This window comes from Drosophila rhopaloa, unplaced genomic scaffold, assembly GCF_018152115.1.
Source record: "Drosophila rhopaloa isolate 14029-0021.01 unplaced genomic scaffold, ASM1815211v1 contig_163, whole genome shotgun sequence".
Taxonomy (NCBI): domain Eukaryota; kingdom Metazoa; phylum Arthropoda; class Insecta; order Diptera; family Drosophilidae; genus Drosophila; species Drosophila rhopaloa.
The window spans coordinates 8,195,242-8,216,982 of NW_025335043.1; the positions used below are offsets into that span (position 1 = coordinate 8,195,242).

General features: G+C 46.2%; 1 protein-coding gene across 24 annotated transcripts; it reads right to left on the reverse strand.

Annotated features, from left to right (window-relative positions):
- Window positions 1-93: 93 nt before the first annotated feature.
- On the reverse strand, window positions 94-21,124 carry LOC108044358 (arginine-glutamic acid dipeptide repeats protein). Of its 24 annotated transcripts, none has more exons than XM_044457928.1 (15): window positions 20,635-21,124; window positions 19,027-19,318; window positions 9,612-9,743; window positions 8,351-8,584; window positions 3,511-8,284; window positions 3,321-3,444; window positions 3,105-3,249; window positions 2,884-3,044; window positions 2,658-2,714; window positions 1,978-2,061; window positions 1,778-1,928; window positions 1,279-1,378; window positions 1,088-1,182; window positions 984-1,027; window positions 94-221 (listed from the first exon to the last, which is right to left on the reverse strand). In XM_044457928.1, the coding sequence occupies exons 3-15, from the start codon at window positions 9,672-9,674 to the stop codon at window positions 206-208; spliced, it is 6,048 nt and encodes a 2,015-aa protein (XP_044313863.1). In that variant the 5' UTR covers window positions 9,675-9,743; window positions 19,027-19,318; window positions 20,635-21,124; the 3' UTR covers window positions 94-205. The 24 variants fall into 24 exon arrangements, with proteins under 24 accessions (XP_044313863.1, XP_044313859.1, XP_044313864.1 ...); XM_044457924.1 differs by having other exon boundaries at window positions 984-1,036; XM_044457929.1 differs by lacking the exon at window positions 94-221 and adding an exon at window positions 466-606 and having other exon boundaries at window positions 984-1,036; window positions 9,627-9,743.
- Window positions 21,125-21,741: the final 617 nt, after the last annotated feature.

Sequence of the window (21,741 nt, forward strand, 5' to 3'; positions counted from 1 at the left end):
CGCTCCTTCCTTCTCGCTTACGTTTAAGAATTTAACACTATACACTATGAAGAGGATACTTAAGATATTGCGACCATCGTGTCCTGTTTTGTTTAGTTTAGTTTTGTAGTTGGTTTCTGCTTTTTGATTCTGGATGCCTTGGTCAGTAAGTGTCTGGTGTGAAGTGTGGTGTGTGCAGCTGGAACGATCCACGATCCACTCCCGATTAACGCAGCTGATTCCTGTTTATCAAAATATCAGATTAGATCAAGTACGGCATGATGTCGAGTTAAACATTTACTAAATGAGTTCAAGCATTGGGATGAGTTAAATCAAAAAGGGCTTACTAACTTTTTACATAAAAACGTGACAAGGCGATGCGCAACTTAGAGTCGCTTGGATTTCTGGTTTCTGGATTTCTGAGCCATACGCTGACGTCGTCTCTGCTGATGATGTTGGTGGTTTTTGTGGTGAGTATGTGGGGGTTGTATGTGTGGAAAACAAAATGTAAACGCTTGAACACAAAAATCACACAAAGCAGTTCCTCACGGCCGCGGCCCGAGTATTGTCTTTGTTCAGTTGCTTGCTCTCTACAATTGCTGTCTGTCCACTTATCTGGGCCGTTGTCTGTGGGGATGAGAGAGAGCGGGCGATGATCAAACGGAAACGGAAACAGAAACATAAATGCAACATAAGCAAACACGAAAACGGTGATAAACTATAACTATAAATGGGTTGGATGAGCCTAGCATATTTTTTTATACAACAGACTTGTCGAATTCATTAGATTTAAGATCATATCAATCCCATCTTTTTATTATTAAATATTATATAGATTTATTCCTATTATCTGGAATGTGTCTTAAAAGTCTATAACATTATAAAGCAATTTTATATTATAAATGACATTTGAACATTTTATTTCCGATATTTATTTAGATAATATTTATTTTAGATTTTTAAGACACCCCTAACATTATTTTCCTATTCCCAACGAAACTCACCTAAAGTACTGATCATGCAGGGACTGTCGCTGGAACTCGGCGGCCTGTAAATACTGTATATATGTAATTAATGAGTTAGGATGTGGGGTGGGGAATTGGGAAACCTGTAATTGGTCGGCATAGGACATACGCAGCAGGACATCCGAATGCGGCTCCCTAGGTATAAGCATATTTGGCCGCGGATACTGGCCAACATTCGCTGAAATGTGAATGAGAAAAAAGGTGTATCAGTTAAATAAATGTTCTGTGGGGGGTATAAAACGGGGCGAAAACCTCGAGGGCTATACAAACTCACGTGGCAGTTGGAAACCGGCCTCCGGTGGTTGCGGCTGTGGATGCAAAGGCAAATGTAAATGAGTATGAGAGTGTGCATGATATTCTCTCGTCAATCGTATCTGAAAATTATTGAATATCGTAGAAAGTTTCAAAAGAGCCAGTGCTGCGTGGGCGTGGACGCCAATAGAAGATTAACAGAGTTTTATGTAACGATGCGTAATGCGGGTTAGATGGCGACAGATGTCGATTTGATTTATTTTGTTTGTTTTTTTTTTTTTGGTTAGGTGCCCCGTCGAGGGGGCAAAAGCATGGCATGGCAAATAATGGTTAGCACAGAACATGAACAGCATGACGGGACACGTGCTTGGGTTTTTATGCGGGTACTGGACTGGTTAACAGGTGAGCTGACAAGTGGACATAGTGATTGGTTCGGTTTTGCGGTTCGATCGCTTGACGTTCCAAATACGATTGATTTTGTGAATATGAGTCGAGTGGAATAAAAAAGAAGTGTAGCCTACCATACGCACCATGTGCTCGCCCGGGTCCAACCCCACATGGTGCGGCGGTGGAATTCCCAGACGCTCCCTCTCCATCTGCGATATCGCAGGATTCGCATATAGGGGGAACTGCGAGGGATGGATGCCGCTGTTGGGATAGTTCGAAATGGATCTACAGAATTATTTTCAGGTTATATAATCTTAAACAAGCTTTAACCCACCGTCGATAGTACTCCATCCAGTGCGGATCTAGTCGGGATTGACTAGCAGCCGCAGCTTGTGCGTTTTTGATCTCCTCCAGTTCCCTGCAAGTATTCAACATTTAGTACGAGCACCAGGATTAATGGCTGGCAGCAGGGGAATATATGTGTTTTTGGTTTAGGAATCATGGCTTGGAGAGGGCCATATTGCAAATGATAAATAGCTCAAGCATAAATTTCGACGTGCGCATAATATATCGAATTCTTAAAAAGCTGGCGGGGATTAAGCTGGGGAGATGTTGGTGCGTTTCAGAATGGATTGTGTTTAATGAATGGGAATGTTAGTGCGTTTAGGGATCCTTTTAAAACAACCCGATTAAGTTAAACCAATTAGTTAAGGATATATTTTAATATGGTTGTTATTAAATAAGTTTAGAGGGGGCATAAAAATTTCAATTTTTATATTAGTTTTAATCATTAATACAAAATCACTTTAAAGAATATAAAATTTGAATGTAACTTATTATTGGGTTAGTTCTATAATCCCGAAAAGCACTGTTTAGTATGGGAAAATGAGGTGGTGATAAGAATCGAGTTTTTGTGGGGTGTGAATAGAATTTTTATGAGGCATGAGAGGTTTAATGGTTGTGTATATTGGATTTTTCATTGAATTGAGGGCTTGGCAGGCTTTGGTACTGTACCTCTCTCTGTACATGGGGCCCATTGGATGATGATATGGCACCATCTGCTCAACAGGACTGAAATTGAATTGAATGGAAATAATTACAATCAGCAAACGCGACTAAGTGAACTCCCAGATGGAGTTTAATTCAGGAAGAGCGAAACGACAGAAGACAACTGAACTGAAACCTAACAGTAGACAGAAGATTCCAGGGGGAGTGGTTCCTCCATCCCCGCGACACTTACCTGAAGGCGACGTGGGGACGAGCGTACTCGGACAGTTGGCGCAGGGCAGGCGTATCCGCATACGGAGGCTTAAGCTCCGCCTTCATCTTGGCCTGCTGCGCCGCCTGTTGAGCGGCTGCTGCTTGCTGTTGTTGCTGCTGCTGTTGTTGTTGTTGCTGCTGCTGTGGGGGATTAATAATAACATTAGATTTGTTCCTCTTTTAGATGGCATCTCCACTAACCTGACGCCGCTCACGCTCCTTCTCGGCCAGCTTGCGGTCGCGCTCCTCGCGTTTGCGGGCCAACTTGGAGTCGGCCACTGGCTTGAAGATCAAATCCGTTCTCGTGCACGAATTGTAATCTCCGCGATCAATGTGGCGTACGAATCTGTGTTGACAAGATAATATAATTAATCAGGGAGCAATTTCAAATGTAATTTCACGTGGTAAGACACTTACATGGCAGACTGAGAGCGATGGCACTCGGTGTCGTCCGGCTTCGCCTCGGGACTGGGACCACGTGGTATGTTGTGCGTGGGACTGGGAATCTCTGGCTCCGGATCCGGCTCAATATCAATGGGCACTGCAAATAAGAACATATTGAATTATTACCTTCCACTCACTAATCACTGGATTGCCCCCATCTTACATGGCTCCGTTGGATGATGTCCTCCGCCCATTCCCGCCGAGTTGGCCGAGTGTGCATGGGCTCGCAGGGCGTCCATGTGCGAAGTGGGCTTCAGGCCGTGAGGCTGACCATCTTGCGGCGCGAAGGGTGATCCGTGAGGAGGCCCTTGTGGATATCCCGGCATGTGACTGCCAGGATAGGCACCAGGCGGTAGTCCCGTCGGTGTTCCCGGTCCGCCCATTCCCGGTGGCATTCCACCGCCAGGACCCTGCGGCGTCTTTGGCGTCGGCGGCTTGTTAGGTTGCATTCCACCGGGCTGCTGCTGCTGCGGCGCCTTGTGCTGTTGAGCTGCTGCTGCTGCTGCGGCTTGATGCTGTTTCTCAGCAGCTGCTGCTGCCGCAGCGGCCGCTGCATTCTGCTCATCCTGACGCATCTGTTGGGGCGGTGGTCCCTGCAGTCCAGCATGATGGGCGGCCATCACGGCGGCCGGATCCAGTTGTCCTGGCTGAGGTGGTGGCTTCATGTACGCCGGGAATCCAGGGCCATAAGGTGTATAGCCGTAGGGCGAATTGAAGGGATGATGGTGCGGCGAGTAGAAGACCGAGGGATGCAGCAGAGGATGCGGGTACGGTGACTGTCCCGGATGCACTCCAATCTGAGGGATTCCTCCGCCAGGCGCGATCAATGGCAGCGGCAGGGGCATCTGCGGGTGTCGAATGACCGGCGGAGAGGCTCCCGGTCGCAAGTGAGGTGGCGGGGAAGTCCCCAGACCCCTCTGACCCGGCTGAGGAGCGTACATCTTGCTCAGAGGACTAGCCATCAACGAGGCATTGGACACCGGTGGCGGCGTCATGTGCGGCGATTGCTGTCGCATCAGCGCATGCCGGTCCCTTTCCGCCACAGCGGCTGCCGCGGCGGACAGCGCCGAGGACGAGGGATGATGGCTGAGCGGAGACTGTGGCACCGGATGCAACGGGCTCTGGCGACTCAGGCTGCTCACACTGGACGCCGGGGAAGCCGCTCGATGGGCAGCCGCTGCTGCAGCTGCCGCCGCCGCTGCCGAGGAGTTGGGCAATCCTCCGGGTCCCACGCTTCCGGGCCCAGAAGGCCCTCCTCCGCCGCTCGAGATCTGCACGCTGGGACTGGCGCGGCTAAAGGCGGACGATGGCACCGTGCTGGTGGTCAGCGACATACTGGTAGACGTCATGCTGGCCACCGAATGCGGCGTCAGCGGGGCCGAGGAGGCGTGCGAGTGTGGCAGGTGTGAGGGCGGGGTTCGGCGACTTAGAGCGGACTCTGGAATACCTCCCAGTCCGCCGGGGCCGGCCAGCAAGGCGATGGGTCCACCGCCGGGACCCAAGCCTGCTATCGAGTGCGACAGCAGATGGTGTCCGGGATGAGCTAAAGCTGCGTGGGCCGGATGACCAGGCGGCAGGTGTGCCAGGTGCGGATGTATGGCCATCGGATGCCCGATGAGTCCAGGCGGCGGCGGTCCACTGCCCGAGAGACCGGGCAACGGCGATGTGCGGTGCGCGTGCGGCGACTGTTGCGGCGGTGGTCCACCGGGACCACTCGAACCCGCCATCGTGGTGGAAGGCTGCGAATTTGGCGGCTCTCTAGACGATTGCGGATCGTGAAGGGATCGCGGCGGTTGCTGGGCAGGTGATGGAGTTCGCACCGTGCCAACTGGTCCGCCAGGCGGCTGTTGTTGTTGCTGCTGCTGCTGGGGGGCATGCGAGGGCGGCAATCCGTGAACGTGTTGCGGATGTCCCTGCAGTGACAGCGGCATGGGCGCATGGGGATGCATACTGGGCGGCAAGTCGTGCGGCCGATGGAGTCCTTGCAGATGCGCATGTGGGTGAAGGTGCGGGTGCATGTGCGAAGGCGCCATTGTCGAAAGCGTAGGAGGAATTCCAATGGAGCTCGGCGGCATCGAAGAGGCCGCAGAGAGCTGCGGATGCTGGTGACCAGGATGCAATCCGTGCTGCAAACTTGGCGGACCCGGAGCCGTGGGCGTTGGCTGGTGCAGCGATGTGGGCGGTGGAGGCGGTTGCGGTCCACCACCTCCCGCTGAACCTGGTGGCGGGCCATGGATGAGGTTTTGCGGATGCATTCCTGGTGGCAGGCCACCTCCGGCTGGCGAAGGCATGTGCGGCGAAGGATGCGGCGACTGGAACTGCTGCGGCTGCGGGGGCATTGACGGCGGCTGCGAATTGCTATTGCTACCCTGGCTATCCTGACCTGGTGTAGATCGCGCCGAGGCGTCGATTGGACTCTCCGGCGGCGGTCCATACGGTGAGGACTTGATCAGATTCTCCCCATACGGCTTAACGTCGGCTGGTCCTGTCTGGGAGACCGGAGGCATTGGGTACTTAAGATCCTGTGGCGGACCGTATTTGGCCGCCAGTGGATCGCCATACTTGAGCATAAGACCGGATGGCTCGAAGGGCCGTCCCAGCGGTGGCGTCTGCACATCGTGCTGGTAGTGCGGCTTGGGCATGGCGATGCCAGGCGGCGGCGTGGCTCCCGGAGGCACCTGATGCGCCGGTGGCTGGGACTGCTGTTGCTGGGACTCCTGTGACGTTGGCGGCGGTCCATACTTATGGCCCACGTCCAGCTGGGAGCCTACGTTGTGCGGCAGGTGACCAAAGCCAGGCTTTACATCGGGTATCTTTAGCGAATCCTGGTAGCCCGGCTTGCTTGGCGGCTGATGGGCAGTGGACAGCTCTACGGGGTACTTGCCCTGCTGCTCCATCATGTACTTCATATCATATTTGCCAACAGCAGCCGCTGCAGCCGCCGCTGCCTGCATCTCCTGACTATACTTGAGTGCGTCCAGGGGCGGCGGTGGGGGATACTTGAGATCCTGGGGAGCGAACTTCATCTCCATCTCGGGCGGATATTTCTGCGGCGTTGTCGGCGCTCCCGGCGGTGCCCCATTGCCTCCTCCTACCGCATCGCTATGCAGTTGTGGCGGCTGTGGAGGAACACCTTGTCCCGGCGGTCCGTACTTCAGCTGGCCATCAATTAGGTAGCCGGGTGGCGGTTGCGTCGGCATCGGTCCGTGTGACATGTGCTGCAGGTGCAGCGGCTCCGGCTGACCACTCTCCACAGGAGCTCCGGAAAGTGGATGCAGTGCTGAAGGTGGTGCACCGGGACCAGATGGCGGCAAACCGCCCACACTGTGCTTCAGAGCATCCTCGTTTTTGATCTCAATCTTTACCTTCAGATCCTGGGGCTCGTTGCTATTCTGATTGCAGGTGGCGTCCATCGAGTCTTCCATGGGCTCCTTCTTGATGTATACCGACTCCGAGGGCGGGCATACTGGCGGTGGCTGGATGCCCACTGGAGCTAGTTGCTGCTGCATCTGCATCTGCGATTGCTGCTGTATATGTTGCTGCTGCTGCGAAGAAGCCTCCTGCTTGATGGTGGCCAGCTTCTTGAGCATCTCCGGATCGCTGTCGCACGACTCCATCTTCTCGATGGCTTCCTTGCGCTCCACGGATGCATTCAGCGCCTCCACAGTGGCAATTGTGGGCACCTTCATGGTAATGGGCGGCGCCACGGGATTGGCCACGGCATTGGGATTGGGTCCGTCCGCCGAACTCGTCTCCACGCTCATCGGCGCCTGGATGTTCGTCTCCTCGTCCATGTTCTTGATGGCGCTGTCCTTGCTGTCCTCTGCCAAAGCCTCTGCCTTGATGGCTTTCTCCTCGGCCTTGGCTTCCAGATCATTGGTGACCATATCGCGCTCCTCCTTGCAGCTGACCGTCTCCTTGCTGTCCTTAGTAGACTGCTGCTCGGCGGTGGTCGTGTCCGTCGTATTGGACTCGCCATCGTCGAGCACCGAGTCCGGTCTGCTATCCGAGTTCATGCTCTCCACCGGACTGTCCGGCCGCTTGCGTTTCTCCTTGACGGCATTCTCCTCCTGGGCACTCGGCTCACTGGCCTCCTGCTCCGTCCGCTTCTTCTTGTTGGGCGTATCCTGCTTGCCACCCTTGCGCTTGTTGGCCGAACTCTCGGCCACGGCTTTCGTCGGCGTCTTGGGACTATCGACCGAGGCTCCGCCGGCAACGTCCGGTGTTTCGGAGCCCCGCTTGGGCCGCTTGCCATTAGCCACGGCGTTGGCTGACTGGTCCTTGGACGAGCTGTTGCCGCCAGCGGCACCGCCGCCTGTTGAACCGCTGCTTATGGAGGTGGCGTTACCGCCACCGTTTCCGGCCGCGTTGTTGCTGCTGCTGGTGCTGCTGTTGTTGTTCTGTTGCTTGTTTCGCGTCCTCATCCTTGAGGGTGATTCATCCCTTTTGTGGGTCAGACTCGAATCACTGTCGCACTCGCTGGCGTCGTCCTCGGTGAGCGAGCTGTTCTCCTCCTTGGAGACAGCGGGCGAGGAGCGACTCGCCGTCTCGGACGCCGCGGTTGCCGCCGCCGTCGCCGTCGTCGCAGTTTGTGGTTCTGGAGTGTCCTCCTTCTTGGGAGGTGTGTTGCTGCTGCTGTTATTGGCCCGCGTGACACGGTTTCGGCGCAGGGCGCTCTGTCGTCGCCGCCTATGCGGACGGTTGTTGTTCGCACCGGGCGTCTTCTTCCACAGATAGTAGAATTCGACCAGCTCCGGCGTGTCCTTGTGCGGCAGCAGGTCCTTATGGATGCGGAAGAAGTTCTTGCCGAACTGACGCAGACCCTTGATGAACTTCTTTGTTTCGTCCTCGGTCCACTTCTTGTCGATGCCCTTAGAAACGGGGCACTTTACTAGCGCTTGTAGAGCTTTGCCTGGATCGTAGCCAGAATCGTGGAGCTGCAAAGGGGTTTGGTTTGATTAAATAGAGTTCGGTAAATGCATATATCATCTCGGGAAACTCACCACGTCGAGTGCGTTTATTGTGGTGTCGTCGCGACTGGCAGCCAAACAACCGTCTTCTAGTCCGCCATCACACATTCCTTGAAATGCAGCCATGGAGCGAGCCGCACGCAAGAACATTAACAAGTCGCCATCGGCCACAACGCCTGGACTCCATCTTGATTCCTCTAGTTCACGTTCATCGGTTTCCTTGTCGATGGGGAAGCTTGAGATTGGATTATAATCGGGCAGTTTTGCCTTCAGTCGTCATAGGAGACAAACGAAAAGTTTCGGGATTAGTTCAAAAACTCCAGGAGAACGATTGATGGGTTAGTCACACAACCACACCACGCACACTACACACCACAGGCAAGACAGCTAGTGCCGGCAATCCGGGGGGATTACCAGCACCCACGAGATGATACACAAACTTAAGTCTAATGCATGATTATGGATGAATAATGTATAATGTGTGCTACGGATTTCCTCGAACGGATTTTGGGAAGGGAGCAGGGAAATAGATTGGGATCTGGATCTGGATCTGGGTCAACTGCTACTCGTCGAGGATTTGAACTAGTAAGAGCCAATTGCATAAACGCTAGAACTACGAATTATTTACAGGGATTAGGCGTTATATACAGGGGATACTTTTGAAAAGGTTATGCTAAGAGTAACCGAAATATTTAAAGATATGCACTTTGTTGTAGCCTTTTGGAAGAGAACGATCGAATCGAATGATATAGAATAGTGATGAGTTCTGGTTGCATATATTAGTATACAGAAGTGAAGAACTTAGGTAGTGAACATCAAATCAATAACAGGAAAGAAAGACTTGTTTAAAATATCCAGTACTTTATAAGTTTCAAAATTCACTAATGAAAAGAACTTAAGCGTCACTGTTTCTTTAACGAATGATTTAAAGTTAGCGGAAAACAAAATATTGGCATGTAAATAGATATTCATTTAGTCTGTGCCGAAAAAGAGTGAAACTTTATAAGTTCCGTTTTCGCAAAACTTGATTGAAATCAAAACGGAAAAGGAATCATTTATTTCTTTATTTATATCTCGTTCCCTCAAAGGCTACACGAAAAAACAGTTTGTAAACAATTTTTTTTTGTTTAAGACATCCAAAAGGAAGAACAAAGGATCATAAATTACAACTTTTGCAAAAAACAAAAGAAATAAGGGCTACATTTTCGTTTTGCATAATTGTTAAATTTTGTAGTTCTTTGTTTTTTTTGTTACCGTGAGCTGAATTTCTGATTTGTGAGAGTTATGTACGTACATAGACATCGTTTACCTGGTGGCCGGGACCCACTCGAATTTCTCCTTGAGTGGAGGCCGCCATCACCCTTTAAAAACACGCTTCCGGTCCAGTGTTAAGCCTTTTTATGCCCTCTACGATATGAAAATTCAACTGCAAATAGATCCAAGCACACAGAGAAAATTCGTTAACAAAAAAGGATTCAAACAGAGAGAGAACGGCCGGCAACAGGGGAAAGTGTGTCGGGGTAAAAAAGCATTTTCAATAAAGCGATGAAGTTCATATCAACATGCATAAATAAATAATCCATAAAAAAAATGCCGTGTAATGTGCGAACGATGGAGTGACGATGAGAGGGGGAATGGACGGGGGACACGGCTGACGGGACCGGGAAATTAGGGGTTTATGCTGTCGGACGATTGAGTCTCTCTGCCACTTAATCGCCTGCATATGTTAATGCGCCCGCCACGTACAGACCCCGCGGGATTCGGAGGATTGGGGATTGGACTGTGGCACTGACAGACGGATGGTTTTGCTTTGGTTCGCTTTGGTCTGCTTAGCTGGTTCATTTATTATACCCTTTACCAGGAGATTCGATAGTTTTGACCAGTTGTTTGTGATTTAAAGGTCTTCTTTTTCTCATCTTGCTTAACAAAAACCCTTTGGTGACCACAAATAATATAATATTTGTTTACTAACTGATAATAGATTTGTGTATCTTCTGAAAACAAAATTCACCCATAAAATATTGGTTCCCAATCGAATTTGTATTTTTATTAAGCTTTTTAGATAAGCTCTTCTTTTGTGACCTAGGGTAATCCCAGCTTCGGTATCCCATATAACTCTTCTCTGCCGTTTTTACTGAATTTTTTCAAACCATCACTGGCTGGTTTTTTGTTTCTTCGCCTTGTCTGGCGCTGTCTCTCGAGTGTGCGTGCAGCTGTAAACAGATTTTCCGCTCAAGTAAGTCCGCGAATAACTGTAACGAGGCGGTTAAGTAAGCCTCCTCCGGTCCCATACCATCCCATGTATCCCATACCCATTCCGATGCCATTCCCAACCCCACCAAGAGGAATTATCATTAAATTTGCTTATGAATCAATATCATTGGCAATGCACAATGACAGGCAAATGAACGGACGGACGTAGTGCGTTGCCTGCCGTCTCACATCAGGAATGCCGGCGGTGTTGCGGTTGTGTGGCAGCGGCACACAAATTATGGCAATTAAAATCAATTAATTAAATGCAGCGACAGCTACGGGAGCGATGACGACGACTGCCCGACTCGCATTGGATCTGCACAGGCAGGCACAAAAAAAAAAAGAACCAAAAACAGATATATATACACTTATATAGAGGTGTATGTGCGCATTGTCGACAGATTTACACTCAATAAGGCACGACACGCCGCCTAAATGACTGACGACAACGGCGAGCGGGACGCGGAGGGTTCCACGCCACGATCCCGGAGGAGGTGGACCAGGAGGAGGGGCACAAAACGCCTGGGAGTGTAGGACCTGGACCTGGGGTTGCACCGTGGTCTCAGCGATTCGATTCGGTAATCCCCTCGGCACAGCCACACACATGAAATATTCATGACCGTCAGAGGGAAGGAATACAAGTATTTCTGCTGCCTTTTGTTTGACTGCCAGCAAAATATGCCGATGAATATTTACCTATGAATAATTGTTTACCAAGCGTAAAAGCTGAGATATCAATGGATTGCTTTTCGGTATCAGTAGTGTTCTACTTATTTCCTCATCACCCTCAAAGTCTAATAAAGCTGCAAAAGTGTTTGAACATTTGTAATGAGACACTTTTTGCTATCTCTACAAGTAAAATTGATTTTGTTAAAATTGTTTTTGTATTTTTATTCAGTGGGAACCTAAAACAAGAACCAATTTATTTAAAAATAAGAAATATAGCTTATCTACTGGCTTGAAACCTCGAAACTTAGAAGTCTGCTCCACTGTGCAACGAACGGTCTGCGTTTGGGGCCAACACTTATCAACGACATCAGCAGCAACACCATACCACACCACACCACACCACACCACTCCATTCCAAGCCACACCACATCGGACCAGGTTACTTGCTTTGGCTTTGGCCTGGCCCTGTTGGCCTGGTTGGGCTTTGACTGCTTGGCTGGTTGGTTTAACTGGCAGCAAACTTTTTTATGGGGGAGTCGTGAGTGGAAAAATTTCATATAAACACACACAAGGTGACGGTGGCCACCAGGGCGCAGGGCACGCGACCGACTGAATCCCCCAATCCCCACATGCCGAGCATTGTCGGTGGGTTGCTGCTGTTGGCCCCCGGGCTGCAGCACAGAAAGAAAATAATGATTATCTTATATCACATCATATCATAACATATTAACAGAATATTTAAACTTTTATCAAACTTATATAAAAATCATTTTAAGAATTAGCTGCATGTTTTCAAATCAACTTTCTTGTAGTATTGATTATCAAACTACCTAAAACCCTACACGTAACCAAAAATAGGGGTTGCAATTCAGTCACCCCGGAAAATGATTGATTTAATCTCTGCCCAAAAGTGATTTTCCCCTGATCATTTTCGGAATTTTCCACTGTGCATTGCCTTTTGGGCTGCTGGTTGACTGGCGCTTGGGGAAAAATTGTGTAATAACTGCTGGCAATGTGCTAAGCTGTTCCTCCCGCTGCCTGCGGCTCTATTCTGTGGCGGCTTTCCGCTGGCGGTGTCGGGCGGCTGTTATAAAACAAATGTACTACAAAAAGCGACGTTGTAAACGCACAAAGCCATAAAATCTGAAAAGACAAAACGAAAGGCTCGAACACATTTGCCACCACCGAAAAGTGCCCTCCGTGTGTTCGCCACTCCCTCCTGCCCTCCTCCTTCCTGCCTGCCTTTTCAGCTCTACAGTCCCTTTTTCCCCGTAAAAGACCACAAATTATGGCACAGTCTGGAGAAAGAGAGGGATATACAGAAAGCGAGAGAGACGGCACGAGTCGGGTAGAGTCTGTACATGGACTACGTGACGTTCTCGAGTACTTGGCTCTCACTCTGTGAGTCAGCAATGTCGGTTTGGCTCCAGCTACAGCTTTGGCTTTGGCTTGGCTTTTCCTGGGACCCCCCACATTTTCCCCTTTGGCCCATCCGACCTGCGTGTAAATTTAAGGCCAATAATGCTGTCAGTCTCAACTGGCGCGTCCGTCTGCGCTCAATTAATGTCATCGCATATTATAAAGTTACACTGGATTAACAACTTCGACTCGTCCCCTATCTGTGGCTGGAAATTGTTTTCTAAACAGCCCATAAACATAAACGAAAACAAAGCGAGAAATGTAAATGAAAATAAAAACTTGGAAAGCCAACGGCAGCAACAGCAGAATAACACAGAGAAAAATGGTTTGGTTAAGATTCAATATTCACAATTCATATGGTTTGTGTAAAATCAAATATGAGACACATTACATATGATTTAGATAATTTTATATTAAATATATATGATATTTAAGCACTTCGAAGATATATTTACTAAACTTTTTCATCTTTTTGGGGTAAGAAATATTTTCATAGTAATATCAAACGATATTATTTGTGTTTTTTCCGAGTGTAACAACGAACAACATCGACAACAGCCACAGAAAGAGGAAATTCAATAAACAATTTGTAGCATGAGTAGCGGAAAATTGTGTGTACGCACGCGGCTAAACGGACGCGAGTGGCTTCCCAAAGGGGAGGGAGGGTGATGCGGGTTGGGCGGGAAAAGTGGGGAAAATCAGACGAGGGGCCTCTCGCTCGCACATTCCGTCTTTCTCTGTCCCACTCGAGCAGCTCCCACTGCGCCACTGAGTATAATTTTGAAATGGAAAAGCTGTCGACTGTCGTCGGCTGGCATGTCGGCTGTTTGGCTCTCCCGCTTAGCTTTAGCTTTTAGCTTGTTTTTCTCTTTGTAATCATCGCTTGCCAATAAGCTGACTAATTGACTGACAAATAGGCATCAGCTACGGCGGCAACAACTACGAGATGGCGTTAATAAGAGCGTCAGACAGACAGACAACTCCAAGAGCCCCTTATGCCGCAACTGTACATTAAGGGTGGTGTGGCCATAAAACCCGAGACTACTTCATCCTTATCAACACGGGACTCTCAGCGAGAGATTATTAGGTTAGTTCCCCGGGCTACGCGATGGCGAAGTTTAAGTGATATGGCTGTAAATGAATTAGACCCCCGGCTGTGATTGGGAGACCCCGTGTCCGTCGGTCGATGCAAAAAGGGTGGAAAACGTAGAATCCTTCACTTTTCGATTGACTCGCCACAAACTCGAGTGGGGTTCAATCGCTCTGAACTTGTCCAATCGACCGGAACTTTCAATTGAACCACTCAAGCGAACCTTTGATCCCAGTTGTATTCCTGTATTCTGTGTATTCTGTGCATGGCTATTTTGTTTATTTTATTTATAGCCCATTTGTGTATTCAATGATTCATTCAGCTTAGACCTTTAAATTAACACACTCAAGTGCACTCTAGAATTTCAGAATATAACTTTTATTCGTTTGAGTTTGCTTATTAACTTTATGATTTATTTTTGTTCCTTGTTGTTTATACCGAGTTATATAAAGAAATATTACCAATAGGTTCATACATTGAAATGAAATGAATTTCCTGCCAAATAATTTAATGATCACTCAATATGTTATTTATTTTCTTTTTAATAAATTAGCCATCCAAAACATTTCAAATATGCTTGCCCAATATTTAAATGCTAATATATTACTTGTCTTCAGTGTTGTTTATGCCATAAACAACAAATTTCATAGCCATTCATGTGAATGGCTATTTTCCATCAAAATTGATTCTGTAAATTCCTCAACTCCCCCCTCTTATAAACAAAAAAGAAATTCCTCTAATTTAACCGCTTCAGAGCCCCTTAAAACCTCACCTAAATAACCCAACTGAAATTGCCCAGCTCTGCCGCATTCCCGAGGGCATAACAAAAGCCTCTCTATTAAGGCGTTCGAGAGGAGTCCATTTAATTACCAAGACGAGCCGCACACACAAATTTTAACCATGCAGCATGGCCAATTGAGTTCGTCATAGGCATTTCGACCGAGGGCTATAAAGTAGGCATTTATACATACACCTTCCATATAGAGACCGTTTGAGTGAATAACGGTGTGCCTGTGCATCTGTCCATTTGAAGGGTTCGTGTCAAGTACGGAAATCCCATTAAATGTTCGTAGGCACTTTGCAGAGACAACTTGTGTGTGTATATAAGTAGCCGGATTCGTGTTGTGAAAGCCAAATTTTCACAACAAGTCAAAACAGACGTTGCAGAAGTCAGAAAGAAACAAACAAAGCCTGATGGTAAAGTGGCTAGGAAGTGTGAGAGACGAAGCGTTTAACCAAAAACCCATAAAACAAATTTCTCTTTTCTTCGCCCGGGTAATGGAATTGTTTGCTTCTGTTGGACATTTTTCGACTCGCTCCGCTCCGAGTTTGTTTCAGCAGGTTTCAGGTCCGTTCTGTTTCTCGTTTTTGTCTGGACAGGCAGCTTACAGTTGTTATGCCCATTACTCAACATCAACAAGAACATTATGCCACCGCAGTGGCACTCACGCTGGAGCTACTCCTCCTCCTCCTTCACCTCCACCTCCACCTCCTCGTTCTCTCCCCGGCATTCCTATTCATGCTCCAATCTCTGCCACACACACGGATACGGACATGGACACGGACACGGACTCCAGGCCACTTCACTCCATTCCACTCGCCACTCCACATGCTTTTCTTCATTCAACCCAAACGATTGAGCATCTATTCAAGCAGCCTCGTCTCCGTCTCCGTCGTCGTCGTCGTCGGCATCATCATCATCATCGCACAGCCGACGACGACGAGTCAACGCTCCAAAAGCCAAATAAACGACCCACAGCGCTGCCGCTGCACTCCCTTCTCTGCTAGCCTGTGCGCTTTAAGGTGGACCTGTATAGGATCTAATCCTAAATATAACATACTGAACATTCTACATTTCATCCAAATCACACGCAAACAAATGCCTTGAATATAATGCTGCTTTATGGCAAAGCCACATGCTTATTATAAGTAACCGTTTGCTGTCCAAGTTTTAAATTGATACTATCAAAAGATATCAATTGATTATTTTTTTTCGGAAAAAACTTTTTCAAAGAGCAGTCAAAACATTGAGGTGGCTTTATAGATAGTATACCACCTCCATTTCCAACTTCGAATCCTTAAGTTTAGTTTAATTCCTTATTATAAAATAAGCTGGATCGATTTGTAAGAAAAAAGAAATGGTTTCCATTTTTTACAAAATATAATCCGATAACTACTGGTTGTTGGAAAAACTCTTACAAATGCATTATTGTGTGGAAATATGAGACTGATAAACCATCTATAGACATTCTTTGCTAATAACTTGTTCTATGCCTTTCATAAACCCTGAACTCAAGGTCCACCCCAGGTGCAAATTCATTGGCCCGATCCGATGCGAACTGAACCGATCCGAACTGGGGTCGTCTGCATCCGAAACCGAATCTGAATCCGAATCCGAATCGTAATACGACGTCAGCTCGTGTCTGTTGGCCTGCTGTCGGCTTCGTTTCATACGATTTGTTGGATTTGCTCATGAAGTTGTTAAACAGATTGTCGGTGTAGATACCTTCATCATTTTGCTCGCCGTCCCTCGTCTCAACCTCAAGCTCTGTTCATCCTCCACCCCCTTTTTCCGCCCTAAGTATCCAGCCAATTCTGTAGTCTGCGGCTTGGTGTGTGTGCGTGTGCTTGTGCGATTAGTTTAATGTAATTTTATCGAGTATTTTAAGGATTTTGCGGCTTATCCGCGCTTCATTTGGAAATTGTTTCGTGTTACTTATGTCGGGATGTGTCTCGTCTGGAGACAGCAGGATGTGCGGGGTGCCTGTGTCTGGCCCTTTTCCCTGTGCCTTTTTATTCCCCGTCGTTGTCCCTTTTTTCTAGTGTTTATGGAACTGTCGTTATTTGTTTGTTTGCCATTGCACGAGTGGCTGTATGTTTGTAAATGAGCTCTTTGCATGTGCCGTCCAACTCTTACCCCGTATTATTCCGCTCAGCTAATAGAATTACACACAGCGCCAAAGATTTATGGGCCCATTTAACACGCTTTTGCATTATATTCTCACCCACTTCGGACTGTTCATTGATTTTACACTGATTAACACGAGCTTAATTATTTGTATTATTTTTTTCCCGCTTTATAAATAAAGTATAAATAATAATAATACGCTGATATACAGCCACAAATACATCGCTTGGCATTGTACGTTTTAATAGGCACTTTGTGTGTGCTAATTATCTTATCGCTAAATGGAGTTAACACGTAACAGAAACAGTAAATGGGATTGATTTAGCACTGGCAATGTTTGACTAACGATGCCATCGTGAGGAAATGCGAAGTACGAGTATATTATTTAAATAAAAACATTTGAGGCGGATAGGTTTTTTTCCCCCGGTAGTCACATATTGGTTGTGTTTGTAAGATATGTTTCTAAATCAATCAATAAATAATTGAATACATCATTGACTCTGGCAATATCTGCCGCTACCTACTATTGGTAGTACCACCAAAAAAATCCTATTATTTCAATTACCTTCCGTGTTGATATTCGAAGTTGTCAAGTTTATTTTTAAAAGTGATCGATAACCAATCACTGATAATTTAGTATTAATATTCTACAAGTGGCAGACAATGGTAAAAGGTAAACAAACTTAATTGTGTTTACCCTTTCAATTTCCAGTTACCACCGCACGAGTTTATCTCACGTACACACCTCTAGGGCCTAGGTTTTTCCAGCACTCTGGGGCAGCTTTAGTCGAGGGGATGGCTTAGATCAAGTCGCTTGGCTGCCCCGTCAGCAATGCTAATTAATTCGCCGCTTATGTAATGGACAGCAGAGCTAAAAGGGGCTAAGGAGGGTTCTGATCAAAGGGGGAAACCTTCCGCTTACTTCTAATCGACACCAATAAATCGACACACTCGAGTCAAGTGTGCGCGGATGGACGGACGGACTTTTCAATCAGATAAGCAGCACTTATAAATTAAAAGCGCAACAAAACAGATTAATAAAAGTTAAACTTTAACGGCACCTTATAAATAAGCCAAATGACTAATAATAAAATATGAAAGCGCGCACAAAACACCGACATCAAAGGCAGCCAGCAACTGTGTAACAAACACACCAAATAAAAAAAGCTCAACACAAAATATAAAACCGATCCAAACCAGAAGAGCAGGAAAACCGCAAGGGAACTCATCCATTTCCAACAGCATTTTATGTTTCTTTTTTGGTATTTGTGTTACTGAAATATTCGTGTTATTTGTGCCCCTTGAGTTTCCGTTCGCAGCGTACGTTTCGCTTTTTTATTAAATGCATTATTAGCACGTTATTTATTAATTAAACACTCCAGCCTTTTAATGCGTCTCTAATCAGATGGCCTCGACGCCGCACTCTTTGTGGGATGGGTGGTTGAGATAAGCGGACGCGCCAAGCAAATGGAAATGTGGAAATGGGCGGTTCGGGCCAAAAGATAAGCGTTGCGAGCGGTGTAAATTGTCTGGGAATTTCCTCGAAATCAATCTCGATTTACCAGGAATTTCACTTGGCGAAAAGCAGGTTAAAGGTAAGAAAGGCACTTCATTAGAAAAGATAACGAGATCCGTAAATCCCCGTTGAACAATCGAAAAATACGAGTATCATGTGACTAGTAATCCCTCATTAGTTCTAATTTAAGCCTGCACAATGTTATTTGAATAACAAGTGCCCTCCTAGTACTATAATTGGTTTCCTATTAAACTAGATTCAGAAGTGGCTCTGAGGCAACCAACCTATAAACGATTATGTTAGAAAAATATAACCCACTAGCTGGAATCAGTTTTCGTTGTTCTATATTTTGTCATGTGTATTTTCTTTTAAAAGTTCTCTACAGTTTAGCTAGTGATTTGAATATGGAAAACAGTTGCTTTTTACCAGCCCCACATTTCATCTGATTCATCTCGGTCAGCATTTTCCGCTCCAAACAAGGGAATTATAATTGCCCTACAAGGCAACTCATTAGCAGTCTAAAATAGCTGCGATAAAGATCTGGTTTAGTTGATTATGGGTAATAACCCTTATCTGTAAAATAATCGTATTTTCCCCCAAATACCAGACCAAAAATGAGAAGCAACAAAAAAATCCAAATATGACCAACAATAACAGCGGATTATGGCACACGCCCCCAGTTTGTCTAATTGATTTGGGATCCCATGGAAAAATAGTTTCCTCCATTAGCCCAGAAACCCTTCCGAACAACAGGGGATGTGACACATGAGACGGGGCCAGCGTTGAGTATCGAATTAAGCAAACAAATAATTATAATTAAATGTGTGCCCGGTCGAACAGATGTCTTGGCTCACCATGAATCCGGGTCGGGGTTGTATATCGTCGAGGCGTTCCTCCCGAAGAAGCTCCTCTCTCCAGCAGCAGGCGGCAAAGTAACTCCGGACGCCGGTCTCCGTCTCCAGATTCCAGACTCCAGTTGATGATGATGATGATTATGTGCTGGGTCGATGGAAGCGAAGGGGTGGGCGGTCTTGGTTGTTGCTGCTGCTCTGCTCCTGTTGTTCTTGATGTTGTTGTAGTTGTTGCTCAGCGAGGGGGCAGCGAGTAGCCGGAAATGTATATTTTGGTTAATTTGCACAAACACAGCTGGAAGGCGAAGAGATGACGTAGGTGAGAGCCGAGTCGAGGGAGATGATTAAGCAAAGAAAAGAACTAAACTAAAGAATTAAACGTGTGGGGATGGTTAAAAACCCCCACCGAAAAACAATGCATCAGAAGTAGCGGTTACAATTGGGGTAAAGAACTTACAAAATTTTATCTTTGTCTATTTGGGATCTTAAATAATAGTTTTAATGTTCATAAATATCAACCTTGCTTTTAAATAAATATTTTTATTCCACTACTCAGTGGTTCCTTTAGTTTTGGTTTATGAACTAAACTAAAAGAATTTACCTAATCTCAAAATGTATTAGCAGATTTATATAATACCTCGCATTATGTAATTTTTAGAATGTCATTATTAAGAATAAAATATCAAAAATTTGTGTATAACGTAAATTATCATTCGTTAACTAAATAAATTAACTAAATACCGTTGTACTTCATAACGCAAAACACCATCTACCAAGAAAAAATTAAAGTATTGGACTGTGGATCTATAGAATTGTTTATATGCTTAGTTTTATGTCTCTATTGGCAATAAAAATACATAGTTTGACTTGTAGAGCCTTCAAGTAAAGTAGAATGGAATGTATGTATATATTATATACCCTAGAACTCTTATGAATATGTCCCATACTTGAATTATTAACAGCTTGCTGGATAGGAAAATCCTGAGCATAGACAGTAAGTATTTCTGTTAATTTATCAGCCAACAAAAAGGCAACAAGCGCCGTTTTTCGACAACGTCAGCAGCAGCAGTTGAATAAGAAGAAGCAGAAGGAACAGCGGTCACGGGCGCAGGGGCGCAGCTAGAGAAAGGAGAAGGGGGGTCAGAAACAGGAGCATCCTTGGGGGGTGGTGGGTGCGCTGTCCGCAAGAGCGTCGCGTCGGTGGTGACGCCGACGATAACAACAACAACAAAGTGGAAACAACGGTGGTGGGTTGCTGTTGCCCCTGTTATAGTTCTTGTTGTTTTTGCCTTTGCTGCTGACGCTTGGATTTTGCTTTGTTGTTGCTGCTGCTGCTGCGCTTGCGATTCCTTTTCAGCAAATTTGTTGAGCCTTCGTTCGTGTTTGCATTGTTCTACCCCAAAAAGTTCATAATAGACTGGATTCGCCCGCCCCCATTTAAAAATTGAAGGGGGACCGCCACTGTTTTTTCCCGTTTCTTCCGTACTTTTTTACCCGTAAGACGTCGCATAAATTTGAATGATTTGCACGCTGCGCAACTGCGATTTCAAATTAAATTAGTGACACACTTAGTAATAATTAATTTTCGCACACTTGTAGATTTTTCCTTACGTTTTGCTGCTGCTTTTGTTGTTGCTGTCGCTGCTAAGTGTTGTTGTTTTTGTTGCTGCTTCTTATGGTGTTTTTGTTGTTGGGCGCGTGAAACTCGTCGTACGCTTTTTTTTAATGCTCTTCTCCGTTTCTCTTCTTCTTTTTTGCATACACTTTGCGCACACACACACTAACAGAGAGACACACTCCCGTACAGACACACACGGACACTCACGGCTCACAGACACACACACACACAGGCACGCACTTTGGTTGCTTGCTTGCGTTTTTTTATTGCCTGCCTTCGCTTTCAGTTATTTTCACTGGGTTCGTGCGCGTTTTTTGGTTGCTTTTCCGCGAGTTTTCCATCCACACGCCGCAGCCAGCGTCGTTCCGAGTGTTTTCGCCAACAATTTGCTATAATTCGCTGGCCAAATTGCGTGCCTTTTGTTAATAATCGCCACTACGAATTTCTCCGCGAAGAAGCCACCATTTTGTAAAAATATATACTTTGCAGGGTCTGGTAGCACTGGTTTTGGAGGGGGGGCAGCTCTGTCGCTGGTTAGGGCCTAAAAAATCCAGCAACAGTGGCTTAGCAAGCAGCTTTTGTTGGTGAACTCAATTAACATTATTATTATTTGTACCATTTATTAATTCTTTAAATCGTTTTTGTTCTTTTAAATTAAAAATATTTATTTTAATACGCTTTATTTTGTTTTCATTATGGCAATTAATTTACTAAGAAAATACTTTAAGAAAACTTTGGAGTGAGTCCACGCTAATTTTAGTAGTTTTGACTACCAAAAATAGTTCCAGTATTTCCGATAACCACTAACTTCCTATCGATTTTGTAAAAAGCCTGGCAGCCCTAAAAGCGATTGTTTACAGGGTGACAGTTAATGGTATATTTTGAATTTTTGTGTGTATTTCTGACCAGAAAATAATATATAAGAAATAGTTTTTTGCGTTGCAAAAAAATTATGTTTTCTATTGAATAAATTATTAGATTTTGTATCGTTACAATTAATAAAAAGTTTTTTTAGGCTTATCTTTGGTATATTTAAAGACAATGGTATAATTAGTATATTTTCCTGCGCAAGACGGTATGTTTCTTAAACTTTTCCGCGG

Excerpts from the sequence above, each read along its gene's own strand:
- LOC108044358 (XM_044457924.1), bottom strand. The coding sequence starts at position 9,674 with ATGGCGGCCTCCACTCAAGGAGAAATTCGAGTGGGTCCCGGCCACCAG. Across the intron at positions 3,445-3,510 it reads ACATCATCCAACGGAGCCAT|TGCCCATTGATATTGAGCCG; the intron begins GTAAGATGGGGG and ends TCTTATTTGCAG. Across the intron at positions 1,183-1,278 it reads GGCCGGTTTCCAACTGCCAC|CGAATGTTGGCCAGTATCCG; the intron begins GTGAGTTTGTAT and ends TTCACATTTCAG.